Source organism: Gracilinanus agilis, chromosome 1 (genome assembly GCF_016433145.1).
Source record: "Gracilinanus agilis isolate LMUSP501 chromosome 1, AgileGrace, whole genome shotgun sequence".
Taxonomy (NCBI): Eukaryota; Metazoa; Chordata; class Mammalia; order Didelphimorphia; family Didelphidae; genus Gracilinanus; species Gracilinanus agilis.
Genome location: NC_058130.1, coordinates 516,340,158 through 516,357,842, shown reverse-complemented (window position 1 = coordinate 516,357,842; position 17,685 = coordinate 516,340,158). Strand labels below are relative to the sequence as shown.

Sequence of the window (17,685 nt, the reverse complement as noted above, 5' to 3'; positions counted from 1 at the left end):
TGCATGCCAGCTGTGGAAACCAAAGTCGAAATTCTGTGTTTCAAAGGCAAGTTAAGAGATTTGTCCCAGGAATGGAATAGATTGAAACAAACTCTCTACCAAACTGAAAAGATAGAAATGATCACTGAGTCATACTGGAGACTCAGCCTTGCAAACAATGGAAAGGAGAAGTGGTTTCTAAAATACTAAGTAATAAAAAGGAAGAGATTGTCATATCTGTCTCTCAGAGTACCTCAGATAGAGAAGGAGTGGTAACTCTAAGATCCATTATACTTGCTGGCATCCTGCAAGTGACTGATTGATTGACTAACTGCAGACTTTATGTGACCACTTCCTTTTTCCTAAGAATTCCTCTGCTTTTTTTGTTGTTGTTTAAACCCTAACCTTCCACCTCAAAACCAAAAAAAGATGTATAAGGCAGAAGACCTGGGCAATGGAGGTTGAAGTGACTTGCCCAAAGTCACATAGTTAGGAAGTGTCTGAAGCCAGATTTGAACCAAGGACTTCTAGTCTTTAGACCCAGCTCTCAATCCACTGAGCCACCTCACTGCTTCACCCCCATTTCTGTTTTTCTTTTGCATCATGCCATAACATTATTAGATCCTCCTTCCAGAAAGGAGAGAGACAACTCCAACCCTGTTTTAAAGTGTCTCTGCTTCCACCCATGCAGACAGCTGAGAAGAGAGGTCCAGGTCCTAAAATGACTTCCAATATAGAATGGCCACCTTAGTCTTTCTATTCACAACTCACACACATCTGAAGAGCTAATGAAGATGCTAAGAGCTGTGAAAATATGTGAAAGACCTAACCATGGAGGAAAAGATGGAGGAAAGCTGAGATCCAAAACCAGGGAAGTTTGGTTTCTTCTACTGAGCTTCAGGATTGCTATGTAGTAAATCCCATAATCCTCACCAGACATCAGGCCAGATCAGGGGACAACATAAACAGGCTACAAATTTCCAGTGGCTTTAGAACCAAGGCAAAGAACAAACGGGAGGTAAACACTCTTCAGTAGGGCATATTGAAGAGCCACAAATTAAACCAAAATGGACCATACTTGTCAGAACTGTTGTATATGCTACTTTAATATTTTTAATTACTTGATAAAATTTACTCCATAGAATTTTAGAGCTGGAAGAGACCTAGAGAATTTATCTAGTCTAATATTTTCATTGTTTCTTCCTGACTTATTAGACATCCTTGTTGTTGGCTTATATTCAGGTCAAATATGAGTCTTTTCTATTTGAATGGCAAGAATATATTCCCCAGTAAAAATTTAGAGAATTCCATGTTCAGGAACATAAATTACAGTGTATTAAATATTGCTGTACTGGTGGTTGTTGTCCTTCATACTCTAAGAGGCCCCAAATTACATCATTGGTACATAAATTGAATTTAAATGAGGCAGAGTTGTACAAAGTCATTGGCCTCACTTTGGCCAAAGTCATCAAAGTCCACTGGCAAGATAAAAGTCAAGATGACTGTCAATGGCCTGGGATGCAGTGGATGCCCTTGGCTTCTTCAGTGTCCACCCAAGTTCTGAGCACTCCACAGTGCCTGTTTCAGTGTCTTTCATAGTCACTGGAACAAATTGTTCTCAAGTCTTCCTATGCTGAGGTGGACAACCCCTTAACTCACCAATGGGTTTGAGGTCCATCAGTTATCATTGTTATAAGGAATTCCTGGGACAAAATGGAAGCCATCTTGAGTGACGGGATCATCGGTTGAAGACCTTGGAATGCACCCAGGTGGCATGAGCCAAGGCCAAAAGACAGTTGGAACCAACCCTATAAATACCCATCATGCATAGCACAGAGTGGCTCATTCTGGAGCATCCTTGGGCAGAGGGAGGTTAAAGAGGGAGAGTAGGCCTTTGTCCCTGCAATCTAGCTTCCTTGCCTGAGAGACCTAGAGAGCTGTCATACCTGCTGTCAATAGACCTGAGAGAGAACAATATTACAACCATCAATAGCCTTCCCTATCCCTTGGTTTGGCTCCAGCTGGGTCAAGCCAGGGTTAGTGAGAGGGTGAAGAAGCTCCAGCCTCTCATTGATCTACCAGCATCTACAATCTCTGATCACCTACTTTATTTAGGTTAGATTTAGCATCCCTAAAACCTCTTACCTCATTCCTTGTTCCTGACCCGTTACATGAGAAATAAACCTTGTTACTAAGTTCAACTAAAGATTGGAGTATCTTTCCCAATTGGTGACCATTCAAAGCTATTAGGAAGGGGAACCTTATTTCATGCAGTCAGAATTTCAGCATTATCTACCTACTAGCATTAATACCAGCCCATACCAACAACAAACCCAACCCCAAGTCAAGAGGCTAGAGGAGTTGTCAACACACTCCCAACTCCTTCTTGGCTACTTGGCTTGGGCAACTATTAAAGGAGACAGCTAGGCAGGCTCAGTCCAGCAGAGCCTGTCAGGCTGAGGGGAGCATAACCCTCTTCTATTATCTAATACCACAAAGCTGCTGCCTTATTGTGCTTTCCCTACCTCTTCTCTCCTGTGTTTTTAAAACAATCAACCTGGTTTGGCCCATCTGCTTGAGATGGCTTACCGGCATTCGGCCAATTCACATGCTACAGCTTCTTGGAGCCACAGCTGAGAGCTGGGTGGAAGGTAGAAGCTAAAGGTGGGCAAGCAGTCCTCAAATGGGTCAGCTAGCCCTCACAGCAGAGGTACTAAGCTCCCCTGAACACCCTGTACCCTTCAGCTAGATATACAAGCTAGGAGCTAGGTGATTCATTGGATAGAGCACCAAACCTGGAGTCAGGTAGACTCATCTTCCTGGGTTCAAATATGGCCTCAAACATTTACTAGCTGTGTGACTCTGGGCAAGTCATTTAAACCCATTAACCTTAGTTTCCTCATCTGCAAGATGAACTGGAGAAGGGAATGGCGAACCACTTAAGTTCCTTAAACCAAGAAAACCTCAAATGAGATCTTGAAGAATTGGACACAACTGAACAACAAGCTAAATCATAAAACCATTATGGCATCATTAAAGTTATGATTGTAAGAAACAAAATTCCAGGAAGGCTACTAACAATTAAACTTTATCAGCTCACTTGGAGAATTTAATTCTACTTAGAAATAGTTTAGAAATAGTGAGGAGGGGGCAGCTGGATTGCTCAGTGGATAAAGAGTCAAACCTAGAGACAGGAGGTCCTAGGTTCAAATCTCATCCTAGACACTTCCTAGCTGTGTGAACCAGGGCAAGTCCCTTAACCTCCACTGCCTAACCCTTACCACTCTTCTGCCTTGGAACCATTACACAGTATTGAGTCTAAGGCAGAAGATAAAGGTTAAAAAAAATGGAAATACCTAAGAGATCATCTAGCCCAATCCCCATGTTGTACAGATAAGGAAACCAAGTTCTAGAAAGGTTAAAAACAAATGATACATGTCGTGATTTAAAGCTCATAAAGTGCCTTATTCATAGCTCACTTCATTTATATTATAGTTTCATTTTGTAAATAAGGTTTGTAAAGAGAGGTTCAGTGACTTGTCCATGATCACACAGATGGTAATCATCTGGGGCAGAATCCAAACCCAGGTCTTCCTTGTTCTGACCATTAGGCACTGCTATCTTTGGCAGAGTAGCTTCAAGCTTGTTATTGGGAGAACTGGCAGTAAACTTCAGGTGCTTCAGTGGAACCCAGTGCAAAAATTGGAGATGTCTGTGATATTAGGGACAAGGAACCCTGTTCAGCCTTTCCACTTTCAAATTTACTTATTTATGTGTATGAACAATAAAAAAATATAAAGCACTAATATTTGTTATTCTGAAGCAGCTCTTTGATATTTACTGACATGCTGAGGGGAATCTGAACAGCTGAAAATATAATAAAGATGAATATTTTTTCTTTCTTTAAAAAAAAAAACCCTTATCTTCTGCTTTAGAATTACTACCATGCATTGGTTCCAAGGCAAAAGAGCGGTAAAGGCTAGGCAATGGGAGTTGAGTGACTTGCCCAGGGTCACACAGCTAGGAAATGTCTAGGATGAGATTTGAACCCAGGACCTCCCATCTATGGGCCTGGCTCTCCATCCACTGAGCCACTCAGCTGCCCCCAAAATGAATCTCTTAATAAATATTTTTGACAAAGGTCAGTATATCTAGTTAACATTTTAAATGAGGAAGAGGTAGACAAAGAAGCACTTTATTTGGGTAGACTTGGGTAGAGTATCTTACCTGCTCCTGTGATGGAGGCCTCCCACTAAAAGTTCTCAATGGAAAAGGGCTTCCTTTGGTTTGGGGGCAGCAATTTCCTCCTGCCATCCTCACACTACTCCAGAGACTGCCTGATAAGATTCCGCAGTCACTCAAATGTTTAGATTCACAATGCACAGAGAAGGGGGAGGCGCACAAAGCCTGCCTTTTGTCCAGATGAAGACTGGGCACTTGACAAGCCATTCATTGAGTCAGTCCAACAGTATGTCTATTTGGGCAGACAAATAGACAATGATGGGACCCAGAACCAATGGAGAGGAAAAGAGCCAGCTGGATTCTCTCTGAGAAATTGAATGACAGACAATTCTAAACCGTTCCCTGAAGTACAAACTGATTATTATAACACCAGCAGGCTTGCAGGAATGCTACTCAGCTACACTACTCTATCTAAAGAATAAAAACTGATCACCCAAAGGCAGTGGAGAGAGAGAGATAGTTGGTGTACATCTGCAGTAGCAATTGGGCCATGTGTTAAGAGCAAGAGTTGACACAAAAGATATGAAGAGGGGCAGCTGGGTAGCTCAGTGGATTGAGAGCCAAGCCCTGAGATGGTAGGTCTTGGGATCAAATCTGGCCTCAGACACTTCCTAGCTGTGTGACCTTGAGCAAGTCATTTAACCCCCATTACTTAGCCTTTACCACTCTTCTACCTTGGAACCAATAAACAGTATTGATTCTAAGATGGAAGGTAAGGATTTAAAAAAAAAAAAGATATGAAGGCAGCATGTTTTAGAGGAAATAGTCAACAATGCCTAGGTTTATCTGACTCCAAAACCAACACTCTTTCTACAACTCCCCTTAATTATTTTAATCTCTTAATCATTCTTAAAAATATTTTACTTTTTTTCTTTATGTGAAAAAACAAACTTTAACTTTTTTTTTAAGTTTGAGCCAAATTTTTACCCATTCTCTCTCCCTTATTCCCTCCCTTCCCTAAAATGGTTAGCAATCTGATATAGATTTTACATGTGTATTAGTGTAAAACATCTTTCCATTTTAGCCATTTTGTGAAAGAGAAGTCAAGTAAACAAAAGAAAAGTGAAAAAATAAAATGAAATATAGTATGTCTCAATCTGTATTCAGACTCCATCAGTTCTTTCTCCGAAAGTAGGTAATGTTTTTTTATTATGAGTTCTTGAGGATTTTCTTGGATCACTATATTGCTATGAATAGCTGTCATTCATAAACATCTATCGTATAATATTGCTGTTATTCTGTATAATGTTTTCCTGGTTCTGTTTACTTCACTTTGCATCAGTTTATGAAGGTCTTTCCAGGTTTTTCTAAAAGTCATCCTTCTCATCATTTCTTATAGCACAATTTTATCTACATCAATTAGAATCATAGACCACAACCTGATCAGCCATTGCCCAATTAATGGGCATCGCCTCAGTTTACAATACTTTGCCCCCACAAAAAGAGCTGCAATAAATATTTTTGTACAAAAAGGTTCTTTTCCCTTTTTAATCTCTCTGGGCCACAGACCTAGTAAGGGTATTGCTGTCTCAAAGGAGATACATAGCTTTATGACACTTCGGACATAGTTCCAAATTGCTCTCCAAAATAGATAGATCAATTCATAATAGCAAAAGTGCATTAATGTTGCAATTACCCCACATCTCCTCCAGCATTTATTATTTTCCTTTTCTGTCATATTAGCCAATCTTATAGGTATAAGGTGGCACCTCAGAGTTGTTTTGATTTGCATTTCTCTATCAAGAGCAATTTAGAGCATTTTCCCATGTGATTATATATAGCCTTGACTTCTCCATCTGGAAACTACCTATTCATATCCTTTGAACATTTATCAATTAGTAAATTATTTGTTTTCTCATAAATTTGACTCAATTCTCTACATATCTGAAAAAAAGGGCCTTTATCACATGCTATGAAAATAATTTTCCCCAGATTTCTCCTTTTCTTCCAATCTTGGTTGCATTAGTTTTGTTGGTGCAAACCCTTTTTAGTTTAATATAATTCAAGTTATCCAATTGGATCCTATGTTGTTTATTATCTCTTGTTTATCCATAAACAGCTAGATTAGTCTATGCTTCTCTAATTTGCTAATGGTAGTACCCTTTATGTCTAAATCATGTATCCATTTTGACTCTATTTTGGTATAGGGTATGACATGTTGGTCTTTGCTACACCTTTTTCCAGCTTTTCCAGCAATTTTTGTCAAATATGTCATTTTAATTATTGATAACTTGAAAATGACAACAGTTTCATTTGAAGCTGAGGTCAGAAGCCAGGTTGCAGAAGATTTGGAAGAAAATGAAAGGAGAGGAAGTGAAGGTATTGAGCACAGGAATCTGTTTCACAGAATTTAGGCGAAAATGGGAAGAGAGATAGAGAACAATAATTAGCAAACCCAGTAGGATTTAGTGAGGGAATTTTAAGGGTGGAGAAGATGGGCATGTTTACAGGCAACAGGGAAGGAACCAGTAGTTAGGGAGATATTGAAGGGTAGAAATATTGAGAGAGGATGATAGTGGGGCTGATCTGGTGGAAAAGAAGAGGCTGGAATTAAGGATAAATGTTTTGATAAAGAGAGAATCTTCAGTTTCCTTTTCACTGAAATCATCCTCTGTAATCATGCATTCTTATGGTCCTGGGTTCAGGGCTCTGAGAGAGAAGTGCAATTGAACCTTATTATACAGTAGTCCTTACTATCTAGATGTCAATAATCAGAGTGTTCTCCTAGAGTGCATCATGTTTTGTTACACTCTTGACTCTGAAACTTCTACATTTTAGGTAATACTCGAGATTCCACATTTATATTTCAAGTCAGACAATTCTAAGTGCCTCTTGGATCTAAACTTACAATCTGCTTTCTGGAGAGATGGCATATTTGAAAAATAAAGGGTATTTTGGGAGAAATGGGTGGCAATTCAAACAAGCAATAATTCTGTGGATCTATCATTTATGTTAGTGTTTTTGTAAAAACTAAAAAATTGTTTCTTTAAGTAACTTGAATTTAGATAAACAAATACATTGAGAAGCAGCAGCCTGACATAGCAGGTATCAAGTTAGCTTGAGTGCAGACCAAAGGATGAGAGGACTGTTCCCAAAGAGTGACACTTCTACACAAGGATGGCAGCCAGAGGAGGGAGACAGATAGCATCAAGGAACAGCATAAGTGCCTCCCCCTTCCTTGTCACCAGCCCCACAGGCAATCTAGTGGCTTGGACATGCACATTCTAATCTTGGACTTCAAAGCTACTCAGGACTCAAACTTAGAGAAAGTTTTGGATAAAGCTGACATGGCACTGCCATGGGGCAAGGCAATATGATAGTCTGGTACAGTGAAATCAGAGAATTTTCTGAGCTTTCTTATAAGGAAGAAGGAAGGAAGGACCTGGTTTGGAGAGTTGAACTTCAGCATGGGTGCATCAAAGGATTGGGATCATACCAAACTAATTTTCATCAGCTAGTACTTAGGGTCAGGAAGACTTAGCTTCTGGCCCCATCTCTGACATAAATTAGATGTGTGACCATAGGCAAGTCATTTAACCTCTCAATATCACGAACGAAACTCCAAGGGTATAAATTACATATGGGTTGGTCCTCTGCTTTAGTACAGGAAGTTTTCATGCCAGGAGTTCCCTAACCTAATGAAATCACAAGGTTGGATGCCACTCCCCCAGTAAAGGGTACATTATGAACTAATTCTATTTGTGTCTATATTTGATGATCCTGAATCACATTAAAATACTCTGTAAAATTAGTCAGTTAAAAGTAAGGTTCCTAGGAACTCCAGAAGCAGAAGGAAAGAATTCTCTCTTGGTAAAGAGTTGATTTATGTTAATGAATTGTGCTGCTTCTCATTTCCTCAGTCGGCTTTGAAATGTCATAAATTATAGAACAAAGCACCTAAGATCATTTACATTGACTTTATATTCATTTATCTGGACAACTTCAGAATATTCACAAGTCTGGATAGTCTGTTGCAAGGGGAATTACAATTATATACTTATTAGGCCTTCTATCATGCAGTGAAATGATTCATGGCACTCTGCCAGAGAATTACACATTTCACACGCACACACACGTACACATGCACACACACATACACGAATAGTACTGTTAAAAATGCCAATTTGGGGTTTCGAGTTTGTTTCCCCCCCCACTTAGGAAAACACAAACAAAAAGAAAACTATCCAAATTTTTCCTCTGGACACAAATGAACCTGAAAAATAGAAAAATTTTTATTTATATATGAATTCATTCATTTGTTATTTTTATATAACATATATAACACATGTATACATATTATATATAAATTTATTTCTATTTTTCATGTAACCTCTTAATATCACAAACAAAACTCCAAGAGTATAAATTACACATGGGTTGGCCATCCGCGTTAGTACAGGAAGTTTTCATGACAGGAGTACTCTATTTAGAGAAAAAATATTAGTGTTTCACTCTCATGCAAGAAGATTTTTTTAAATGAAACCTGGACATACTAACTTCCATAAATCACATTCCTTTGATTTTGTTAACTTAGAAAAAACACAGAACTATTAAATAGTCATAAAGCCACTCTTTAATCAAGGGAAAGGGGGAACAGGGCTACTTGGCCTCTTTTGCAGAGCTGCACCTTGTGCAGAGTCCAAGAACTGAACACTGCTTCGCTCTGCTCCCTGACCCCCCTGGGAGTGACACTGCTCTAGATGAAGACTCCAAGGAACAAAGGAAATTGGGGAACTAATATACCATTTGGGAAGATCCAGGGGCTGGGAGAGATGATTGACATTATACTGGTAAGGATGGGATTTATAATCAAGCTAGAGAAAGGAATCATAGCTAGAGGCTAGGGTGTAAGGAAAGGGACTGCTTACACAATGGATACTAAAGGTGTGTCTTCCTGGGAAGGGTCTCTGATACAATGGGCAAGACTACCTAGGACCAAAGGGTATACATTTACCCTCGAGTCCATTATTCAGTCTGCAGCTAGCTGCTAGCCTGAGATTCCCTTTCGGGGTGGATCCTCAGGGGAACTGGGAAGGACAAGCTTTGGGGGTCTTCAGCCTACAAGCTATTTCTAAAACTTGCGGTTCATCAGATCTCACTAAGCTACAAGTTTGGGGTCTCTAGAATCCACTTCAACAATTTATATAATTAGATTTTACAGTTTACTGTAACACATTCATTTTTATCTACAAGATGAGTCTGTTAAATGTAGTTTTATGCCTAATTACAATACAAACATGCAGTAGTATGTCATTACAATGAATATTAACATGACCCTAAAATTACTACTGAACGTTCTGTCAATTATGATACAAAAAAATAATGGAAAATTACTCTGCTGTAAAAATGTGATAAATATGGTGAGGAGAAATAAAGTAGAAAAGTATATGCAATTATATATTAAAATATATAAAATGTTTTTAAAAGAAATAAAAATATGATGAAAATAGAGAAGCAAAGAAAGACACGAACTAAGCCAGGCTAAAAAAAATACACATTGATTACAGCAATGTAAATGGGAAGACCAACAACCACAAAATAATTTTTTAAAAAATGAATGTTGCAAAATGAGAAAGACCAAGTTGTTTATTTGTCCTTTGTTTTCAAAGAGGTCTGATGACATTACAAGGTAATGTTTTGACTTGCCCATTAATTGGATTCAATGAGGCTACATTGCTCACTCTTTCCAGAATCATCAAAGTCTATGATCATGTTCCCTTCTACACAAATCTATGAATCCACAAGAAAGCCTGTTAGCTGTCACAAAGCACATGCACTTTCCTTTGTAGAAAAGGTGCAGAGCCATCCTTTGGCTCTCGTCCAGAAAATTATGCATAAAATAAGTAAGAAAATGATTTATTTTGCTCTTAAATCTAATTCTTTGATGGTGCTGGAGAGGCACTACAACATACTCTAAATATAACTTAATTGAGTGCTAGCCATGCCATATTTCATTTCCATTTTAAATTCAAATTATCCAAACAATTAAATACTTACCAAGTGTAAACACACCAGATTAGAGATAACAGAAACCAAGATAAGAACGGTTCATCTTTATCTGTCTTTATCTGCCAGAATTTGCAATCTGCTAGAAAAGATGCCACAGTAGATCTGTATAACGAGGAAGAAAGTAATAAGAGGAAGGAAAGAAGCATTGTTTTAAAGAATCTACAATGTGTCAGGCACTCTGCTAAATGGTTTATGAATTTTATCTCATTTAATCCCCACATCAACCCTAGAAAGTGGGTGCTATTATTATTCCTAGTCTTCAATTGTGGAAACTGAGTCAGAAAGAAGTTAAGTGACTTCCCTAGAGACTCACAGCTAGTGCATAAGACCACATATGAACTTAGTTTTCCAAACTCCAGGCACAGAATTCTGTCCACCTAGCTGATGGGCACAAAAATAGAGTGGGCTAGGAAGAAGAGAGGAGGAAGAGAAGACTTTCAGTTGGGGAGATCAGGAAAGGCTTCACAGAGGAAGTGACCCCTGAGCTGAGCTACCAGCAAGAATACATTACATGATGACCTAGGTGCTGGCTAACAAGGCATAAAGAACAGAAATTTTCAGTCACACGGTTGCAATAAGGAAAAAAATCTATGTAAAAAACTCTTGTAATAGATCGTGGGGCAAATAAGGAATTGTCCAGAGGGTCAGAGAAGGACAGCTTTCCCCGGAGGATCATGGGGTAAAAGAAATGACTTGGAGTTGGACATGAATTCAAGTGAAGGAAGTGGTTTGGATGCCTTAAAGCAGAGGCGTCTAACAGCCTGCCCAAAGGCTACACTTCCATTACTGGTGGAACTAGATTAAAATGTAAATGGGAAATCGATAACAAAACAAACACAAATACAATAAAACAGATAATATTACATTTTAAAGTTAAGTCAATAAGAAAAGCAGGGATCCTTCCGTCCAGATTCGTGCACCACCCCTTTCTGTTTGAGTTTGACACTACTGTCTTAAAGTGCCATAAAACTAAGAGCAATGCCTATAATATCCAAAAAATGATTTCGCACGTCCTGTGTGGTAAGCACTCAGTCAGGCATTAGGAAAACAAAGCTTTGCTAAGACTTGACCCCAATGATCTTATAGAGCCATAATCTGGCATGATGGAGAAAGTCCTGGACTTGGAGTGAAGGAACTCCAGGGTTCTAATTGTGCTTCTGAAACTTACTAGCTATGTGAAAAATGAACCAGTCATTTAAAATTTCCAAATTGTCAATACCTTTATCCTTAAAATGAGGCAATAATATATAGTACTTATCACAAAGGTTTTTATGAGGAGAAAGTGAGACTCTCAAATCATTCATAAAAATCAGTATTATTTCAGCCTATTGGGGAAATTATAGCATACATATAATAAATGATATTGCATGCTTGATTACAGTGCTGCAAATAAAGTGTCATGTCAGGTTTGAGGGGAAGTGAATTACCTACTGCAGTGGAAATTAGGGAAGGCTTCCTAGAGGTGGTGAGGTATAAGTTGGGCTTTTACAGTTGAGTCCATAGAAATCCAATAAGAAACTACAGTAAAATATAATGTAAATAGAAAAGGAAACAACCAGTATAGTTGATTCCAGTGAATCCTAGCTTCCAATGGGACTGAGATGGGACAGAGAAATTTGTAGCCTTCAAGGTTTCCTGTTCAGAGACATTAAATGGGGAGAGCTCTATTCCCCTACCCCCAAAAATCCCAAGGATGGCCAGAAACTTTGGAAGTTCCAGGAAACATCAGTATGGTAGGCCAAGACCTGTTATCAGGGCTCAGATCAATATACCCCAGACCCAGGGGCCTCTATGGTTCCTTATATTTTGTTCTGAAAAGCCTGAAAATCTAGCACTAAGCCTCAAAGATCTGGAATGGAGTGACTACCTCCAGGAGATGAAAGTCACCATCTAGGGCTCCATCCCAAAATGCAGCAGGGGATAGAATCTACCAAAAGCCCCACTTCATGAGCTATAGTTTGAGAAATGAATGAATAAAAGAAAAAACCAACCAGTATCAAAAATTAGTATAGATCTAGAGATCCTCCCCCCAAAAAAGGAGCAAGAAACTCGTAACTACTATAAGCAAAGAATTGAGGCAGGAAAGAGATTCTCTACAAAAACTACATGAATACCTAGAAGAAATGTAGCAAAATATTTGGAGGAAAGAATTGGAAGGAGAATAAGTAGCTTAGAGGAGAAAGTTTTAAACCTTACTAAAAAAAATGGATTCATGAAAACTAGAATAAACCACACAGAAATCAGTGACTTCATGAAAGAGACAAAATATTAAGAAAACTTTAAAATTTGAGAAAAAATAAAAGAAAATGTAAGACATTAAAAACAGCCCATCTATAAAACAGGAAGAGGAAAGAATTTAAAGATCAGTGTATTCCCTGAAACTTATGATCAAAAAAAAGTCCAAATACTATCTTTTAAGAAATCAGAAATAAAAAATACTCAGATCTGTTAGAACCACAGGCCAGAAGAAAAGGTTCCCCAAAAGGAAAACTCTCAGGAATATCAGAACCAAACTCTAGAGCTCACATGGTAAAGGAAACTATTGGAGGTATCCATGAAGAAACTGATGCCAAAGCTTCCCCACCCACCCATAATTTTAGCTATTTTTCATAAAGTTCGGTAATGATTTTCCTGTATCATATGGGTCGAGTCTGAGATTATTTTCATCTCAGTGACAAATTTCTAATAAATTGAATTCAAGTGTTTCAGTTGAATACTGTAGGAAGGAACATCTGCTCATTTTCTCCTCTCATTGTTCATCCCACATCCACCTTTGAGCCTTGATTTCAACAATTTATTTCAACAAACATCCTTCATCAAATAGGGCTACAAACAAAATATGGGGCCTTGTCTATAGTAAACATTCGATAAATGTGTTGGTTGATCCCTCCCTTCAACCACAACCACCACTTCCATATGTCTGCTAAGCCACCTTTCTTCGTTGTTTAAATAGCTTCTGAAATTTTATCTCTTTATGAAACCTGGATTTGTCATGAAGGACTATTCCTCCCACACCCACCTTCTCCACAGTAGGGCCATTCAACCTTTTCTACAGTAAGGTGATATAAAATTGTGGTGCCTTGCCCATAGTAAACTCAATAAATGTGTTGTATGTGCCTGCTAAGACATCTCTCTTCTACTGTGTAAATAGTTTATGAATTTCTACCTGTTTTATAAAATCTTCCTGATTTGGTTACTGAAGAGTTGATTCTTTTCCTTCATCTTTTCTCAGTTTTGATAAAGAATTCTCACAAAATAATCAACAATGAATTAGCAAGCAATTTTTTAGCACCTACCATGTGTCGGACACCGTACCTGGGGACACAAATTCAAAAAAGGAAACAATCTATACTCACAAGAAGCTTACATTCTTATGGGAGACAGTACAAATATCAGTATTTGGAGAATACAATTTTTAAATACAGATAAATATAAACTAGTTAAATAAAAGGTAGTTTGGGAGGGAGAGACTTAGCAGTTGAGAGGATGAGAAAATTTTGATGTAGAAGTTAATGCTAAAGCTGTGTCTTGAAGGGGAAAGGGGTTTTAGGAGGTGGAAGGAAGGAGGGAATGCTTTGCAGATTTAAGGTGTGGGAAAGCTGGAACACCAAGTGTGAAGAACAGAGAGAAAATCAATCTGTCTGTATCACAAAGTGGAGATAGGGAACGTGATATACAACCAGATTTAAAAGATGGGAAATTAGGTAACAGTGGATAGAAAGCCATGTCTGAAGTCAGGAGGTCCTGGGTACAAATATGAACTCAGACTCAGGCAGGTCAACTGCTTAGCGCTTGATGCTCTTTTCCCTTAGAACTGATTCTTGGTCATTAATTCTAAGACAGAAGTTATGGGTGTTGAATAATAATAATTTTAAAAGGTAGTTTGGTGGCAGGTTATGAAGGAATTTAAATGCTAAACAGAGGAATAAATATATGTATTTTTATCCTATTGGCAATAAGGAGCCAGTGGAATTATCTAAGCAAAGGGGAAGTTGATGTGGTCAGGTCTGGGCTTAAGGAAAATCACTTGGTGTAGCTATATGGAGAATGAACTAAAATGGAGGGAGGCTTGATTTGGGGAGACCTATTTAAGAGATCACTGCAATAGTCCAGGTGAAAAATGATGAGAGCTCAACTAAGGTGGTAGTAGTGTGAGTAGAGAAATGAGGGTGGAAAAGAGAGGTAAAAAAAAAGCAAGATTTACCAACTGATTGTAGATATGGGGAATGAGAGGGAGGAGTTGAATGTAATGTCAAGTATATAAACCTGAGAAGAATGGTGGCTCCTTTGATGGAAAAGGGGCAGTCTGGAAAGGGAGCTGATTTGGGGGAAGAGATAATGAGTTCTGTTTTGGATGTGTTTAGTGTGAGATATCTACAGGACATCCATTGTGAAATGTCCAATAATGGAAGATTTGAAGTTCCAGGGAGAGGCCAGATCTGTGAGTTACAAACATAGATGAGATAATTAAATCAATGAGAGCTAAGGAAGTGTCCAAGGGAGAGTATAAAGACAGAAAAGGATCGAGGACTGAACCTTGGGTATGTGTACCTTTTGGGATTGAGATATGGATTACAAACCAGCAAAGATGACTGAGAAGGAGCAGTCAGACAGGCGAACCAGGAGAAAGTACAATCATGAAAACTCAGAGAGGAGAGTATCTAGGAAGAGAGAGACACACTTAATACTAGTGTCCCATGTGGAAGATGGGTCAGATGAGAAATACAAAAAGGCCATCAAATTTGATGATTAACACATTGTTGGTAACTTTAGTGTCCCACAAATTCATAATCACCTTTTGAGAAGACTATGTATTGAGGGGGGGAAGGGAAATAGTCTGTGAAGAACTGGTTGTAATTCAAACAAATGGTATTCTAGACTGATAATCATTTATGTTAAAGTATGAATCTTTCTTTAAACTAATTGCATCTAGGTTTATGGATACATTGAGAAATAGTATGATATAGGTGCTAGCAAGTTTGCCTTAGAGGTTCCTGGAAGACTTGAGTTCTAGTCCAACTTCTGAAACATATTAACTGTGTGTGATTGTAGGCAAGACACAATCTCTTAGACAAATATCTAAAACTCTTAGTTACAGATGGGTTGTCAATCTGCATTTATAACAAGGAATTTACGTGCCACTAAGGAAATTTCCAGGCTAGATAGCTCTCCTCCATTATTAACCAATTTCTAATTGTTAATATATTTGGCAACCCAACATTATATGCAGTATGAAGAGTTAAGCATTTATTTTCAATCACTGTAGTTCCTTCACTTTCTCTGTAGTATCAAGATTCTTGTGGCGATAGGAGGACTAGTCTCAGACTAGGAGACTTGACAGGGCAGCCAAAGGGTTATATGGCCTCGAGGAAGTTATTTAATCATTTAGTCTAAGTTTCCTTGTTGTAACCTAGTTTTAGATTTTAGAACTTCTAAGCTCCCAGGAGGCCATTGGACACTTCAAACTGGGTGTCCTGTAAACATATCACACTTAACATATCCAAAATACAACTCATTATCTCTTCCCCCAAATCAACTCCTTTTCCAGACTTCTCCTTTTCCATCCAAGGCAACACCATCGTTCTCAGGTTTATAAAGTTCATATGGCTCGAGAAAAACCAACTTACATTTGAGACATAATATGTGATTTCTTCTGACACAAAGACAACTACAGAACAATTCCTGTAGGTCATGGAGATTCCCTCAGCTTCTATACCTCCTGCTATAGAAAGGGTTGGTGTTATAAGTCGTAACAGCTATCCTTAAAGATACTTATTACTTGCTGTACTATTCTCCCTTCCTCATTTTGGGATTTCAAGTGAGAAAATAAAAATCCTGCCAATCTACTCTCTCTTATTCCAACATCACTAAGTGATCCACCTGTTAGCATACGACATCACAAAATTGCTTAGGCTCTCTCAAGTCTTTGTTCCCCACCCCCAAAGGATTTTATCTTTGCAATGAGCAAAATTGGTTCATCCCTAGACTCCTGCTCCATATTAAACTTCCCATTTTCATTATCACTTTCACAGCCCATGGGATCAGAGCGGATGGAGATGCGTAAACGGCAGATGTCAGTGCCCCAGGAGACAACAGACTGTACTCAAGGCCAACACGAAGTGGGGAATAGAGGCTCTAATGCTTGTTGCTTCTGCTGGTGCTGTTGTTGTAGCTGCTCGTGGTATGTTTTTCAGCTTCTAAACTCACACCACTACACTTGGAGCATCCCAGAATAGAACTAATTCATAGGACTCAATTTAATTGAATAAGTCTTTATTATAAACACTTAACTGGTAAATGCTTAACTGGGGGTGACCAAAGAAATAGATTGCAAGATTCTGAATTATTAAGGGGCTTCCATTCTACACTGACATATGTGAGGAGATAACATTTGCATGTGTAAAACAACTGAAGAGCAATGTGAGATCGCACACACTCAAATGCAAAATATTGTTACAAACATGATGTGCTAGGTAGGTGAGCAGAGAAAGTGGAGAAACAGAGCAGTGTGACCTGGAACTGGCAAAGATTTCCTGGAGGAAAGAGAACTCCAGAGGCTATATGTTTTTTCCCCCTCTCATTAAAATAAATTCAGAAATGGTCTCTGAAATGGGGAGAGAAAGAACACAAGATTTGTAATAAAGAGTCTTATGGGGGGGAAGGGGGTGCAGCTAAGTGGCTCAATGGATTGATCGAGAGCCAAGCCAAGAGATGGGAAGTCCTGGGTTCAAATATGGCCTCAGACACTTCTTAGATGTGTGACCCTGGGCAAGTCACTTAACCCCCATTGCCCAGCCCTTACTGCTCTTCTGCCTTGAAACCAACACACAGTATTCAAAGATGGAAAGTAAGAGTTTAAAAAGAAAAAAGAGCCTTATGTTGAAAAATGTTGTGTCATTTATGGAGACTTACAGTCTTGGTTGGAATGTTGGGTGGTTGTGTAAAATCTTGTTGTTACCATTATAGATCTGAAGGAATTATGGATCCTATGCCAAAATTATTGGAAAATTCATTTGAATTGTGAAATCCTGAATATGACAATAAAGCTTTTGCAAGATTTTAAATATTAATTAAAAGCAGAAGTCATATATAATTACTGATTATTCCTTACCTTATTCAATTTAGTCAGATCAAATTTATAGCACTATCCTATAGGATCTTAGAGATCATCTAGGTAGACTAACCCTCTCATGTCATAGATGAGGAAACTTAGACCGAAAAAGATAGTGACTTTTGATATGTTCGTTGTGACTGTTTTTATATGACAGAAGTGACAAATTCAATCAATTTAATGAAAGTTTTGTATATTTAACCAAAAAGTCAAATATACTGTTTGATGTAAAATATATGTGTAGATATATGAGTATATAGATAAATGTGCATAGATATATAAGTATACATGTAGATATATATGCTTCTCTACACATATACACATGTATGTTGCATGTGCGGATA

General features: G+C 38.3%; 1 protein-coding gene across 1 annotated transcript in view; it reads left to right on the top strand.

Annotated features, from left to right (window-relative positions):
• RGS20 (regulator of G protein signaling 20) overlaps window positions 1–17,685 on the top strand; it is a 147,088-nt gene that overhangs the window by 94,536 nt on the left and 34,867 nt on the right. Inside the window, exon 3 of the mRNA XM_044658016.1 lies at window positions 16,263–16,411. Within this exon, the coding sequence (XP_044513951.1) occupies window positions 16,263–16,411 (149 nt within the window). The remainder of the gene's footprint in view (window positions 1–16,262; window positions 16,412–17,685) is intronic.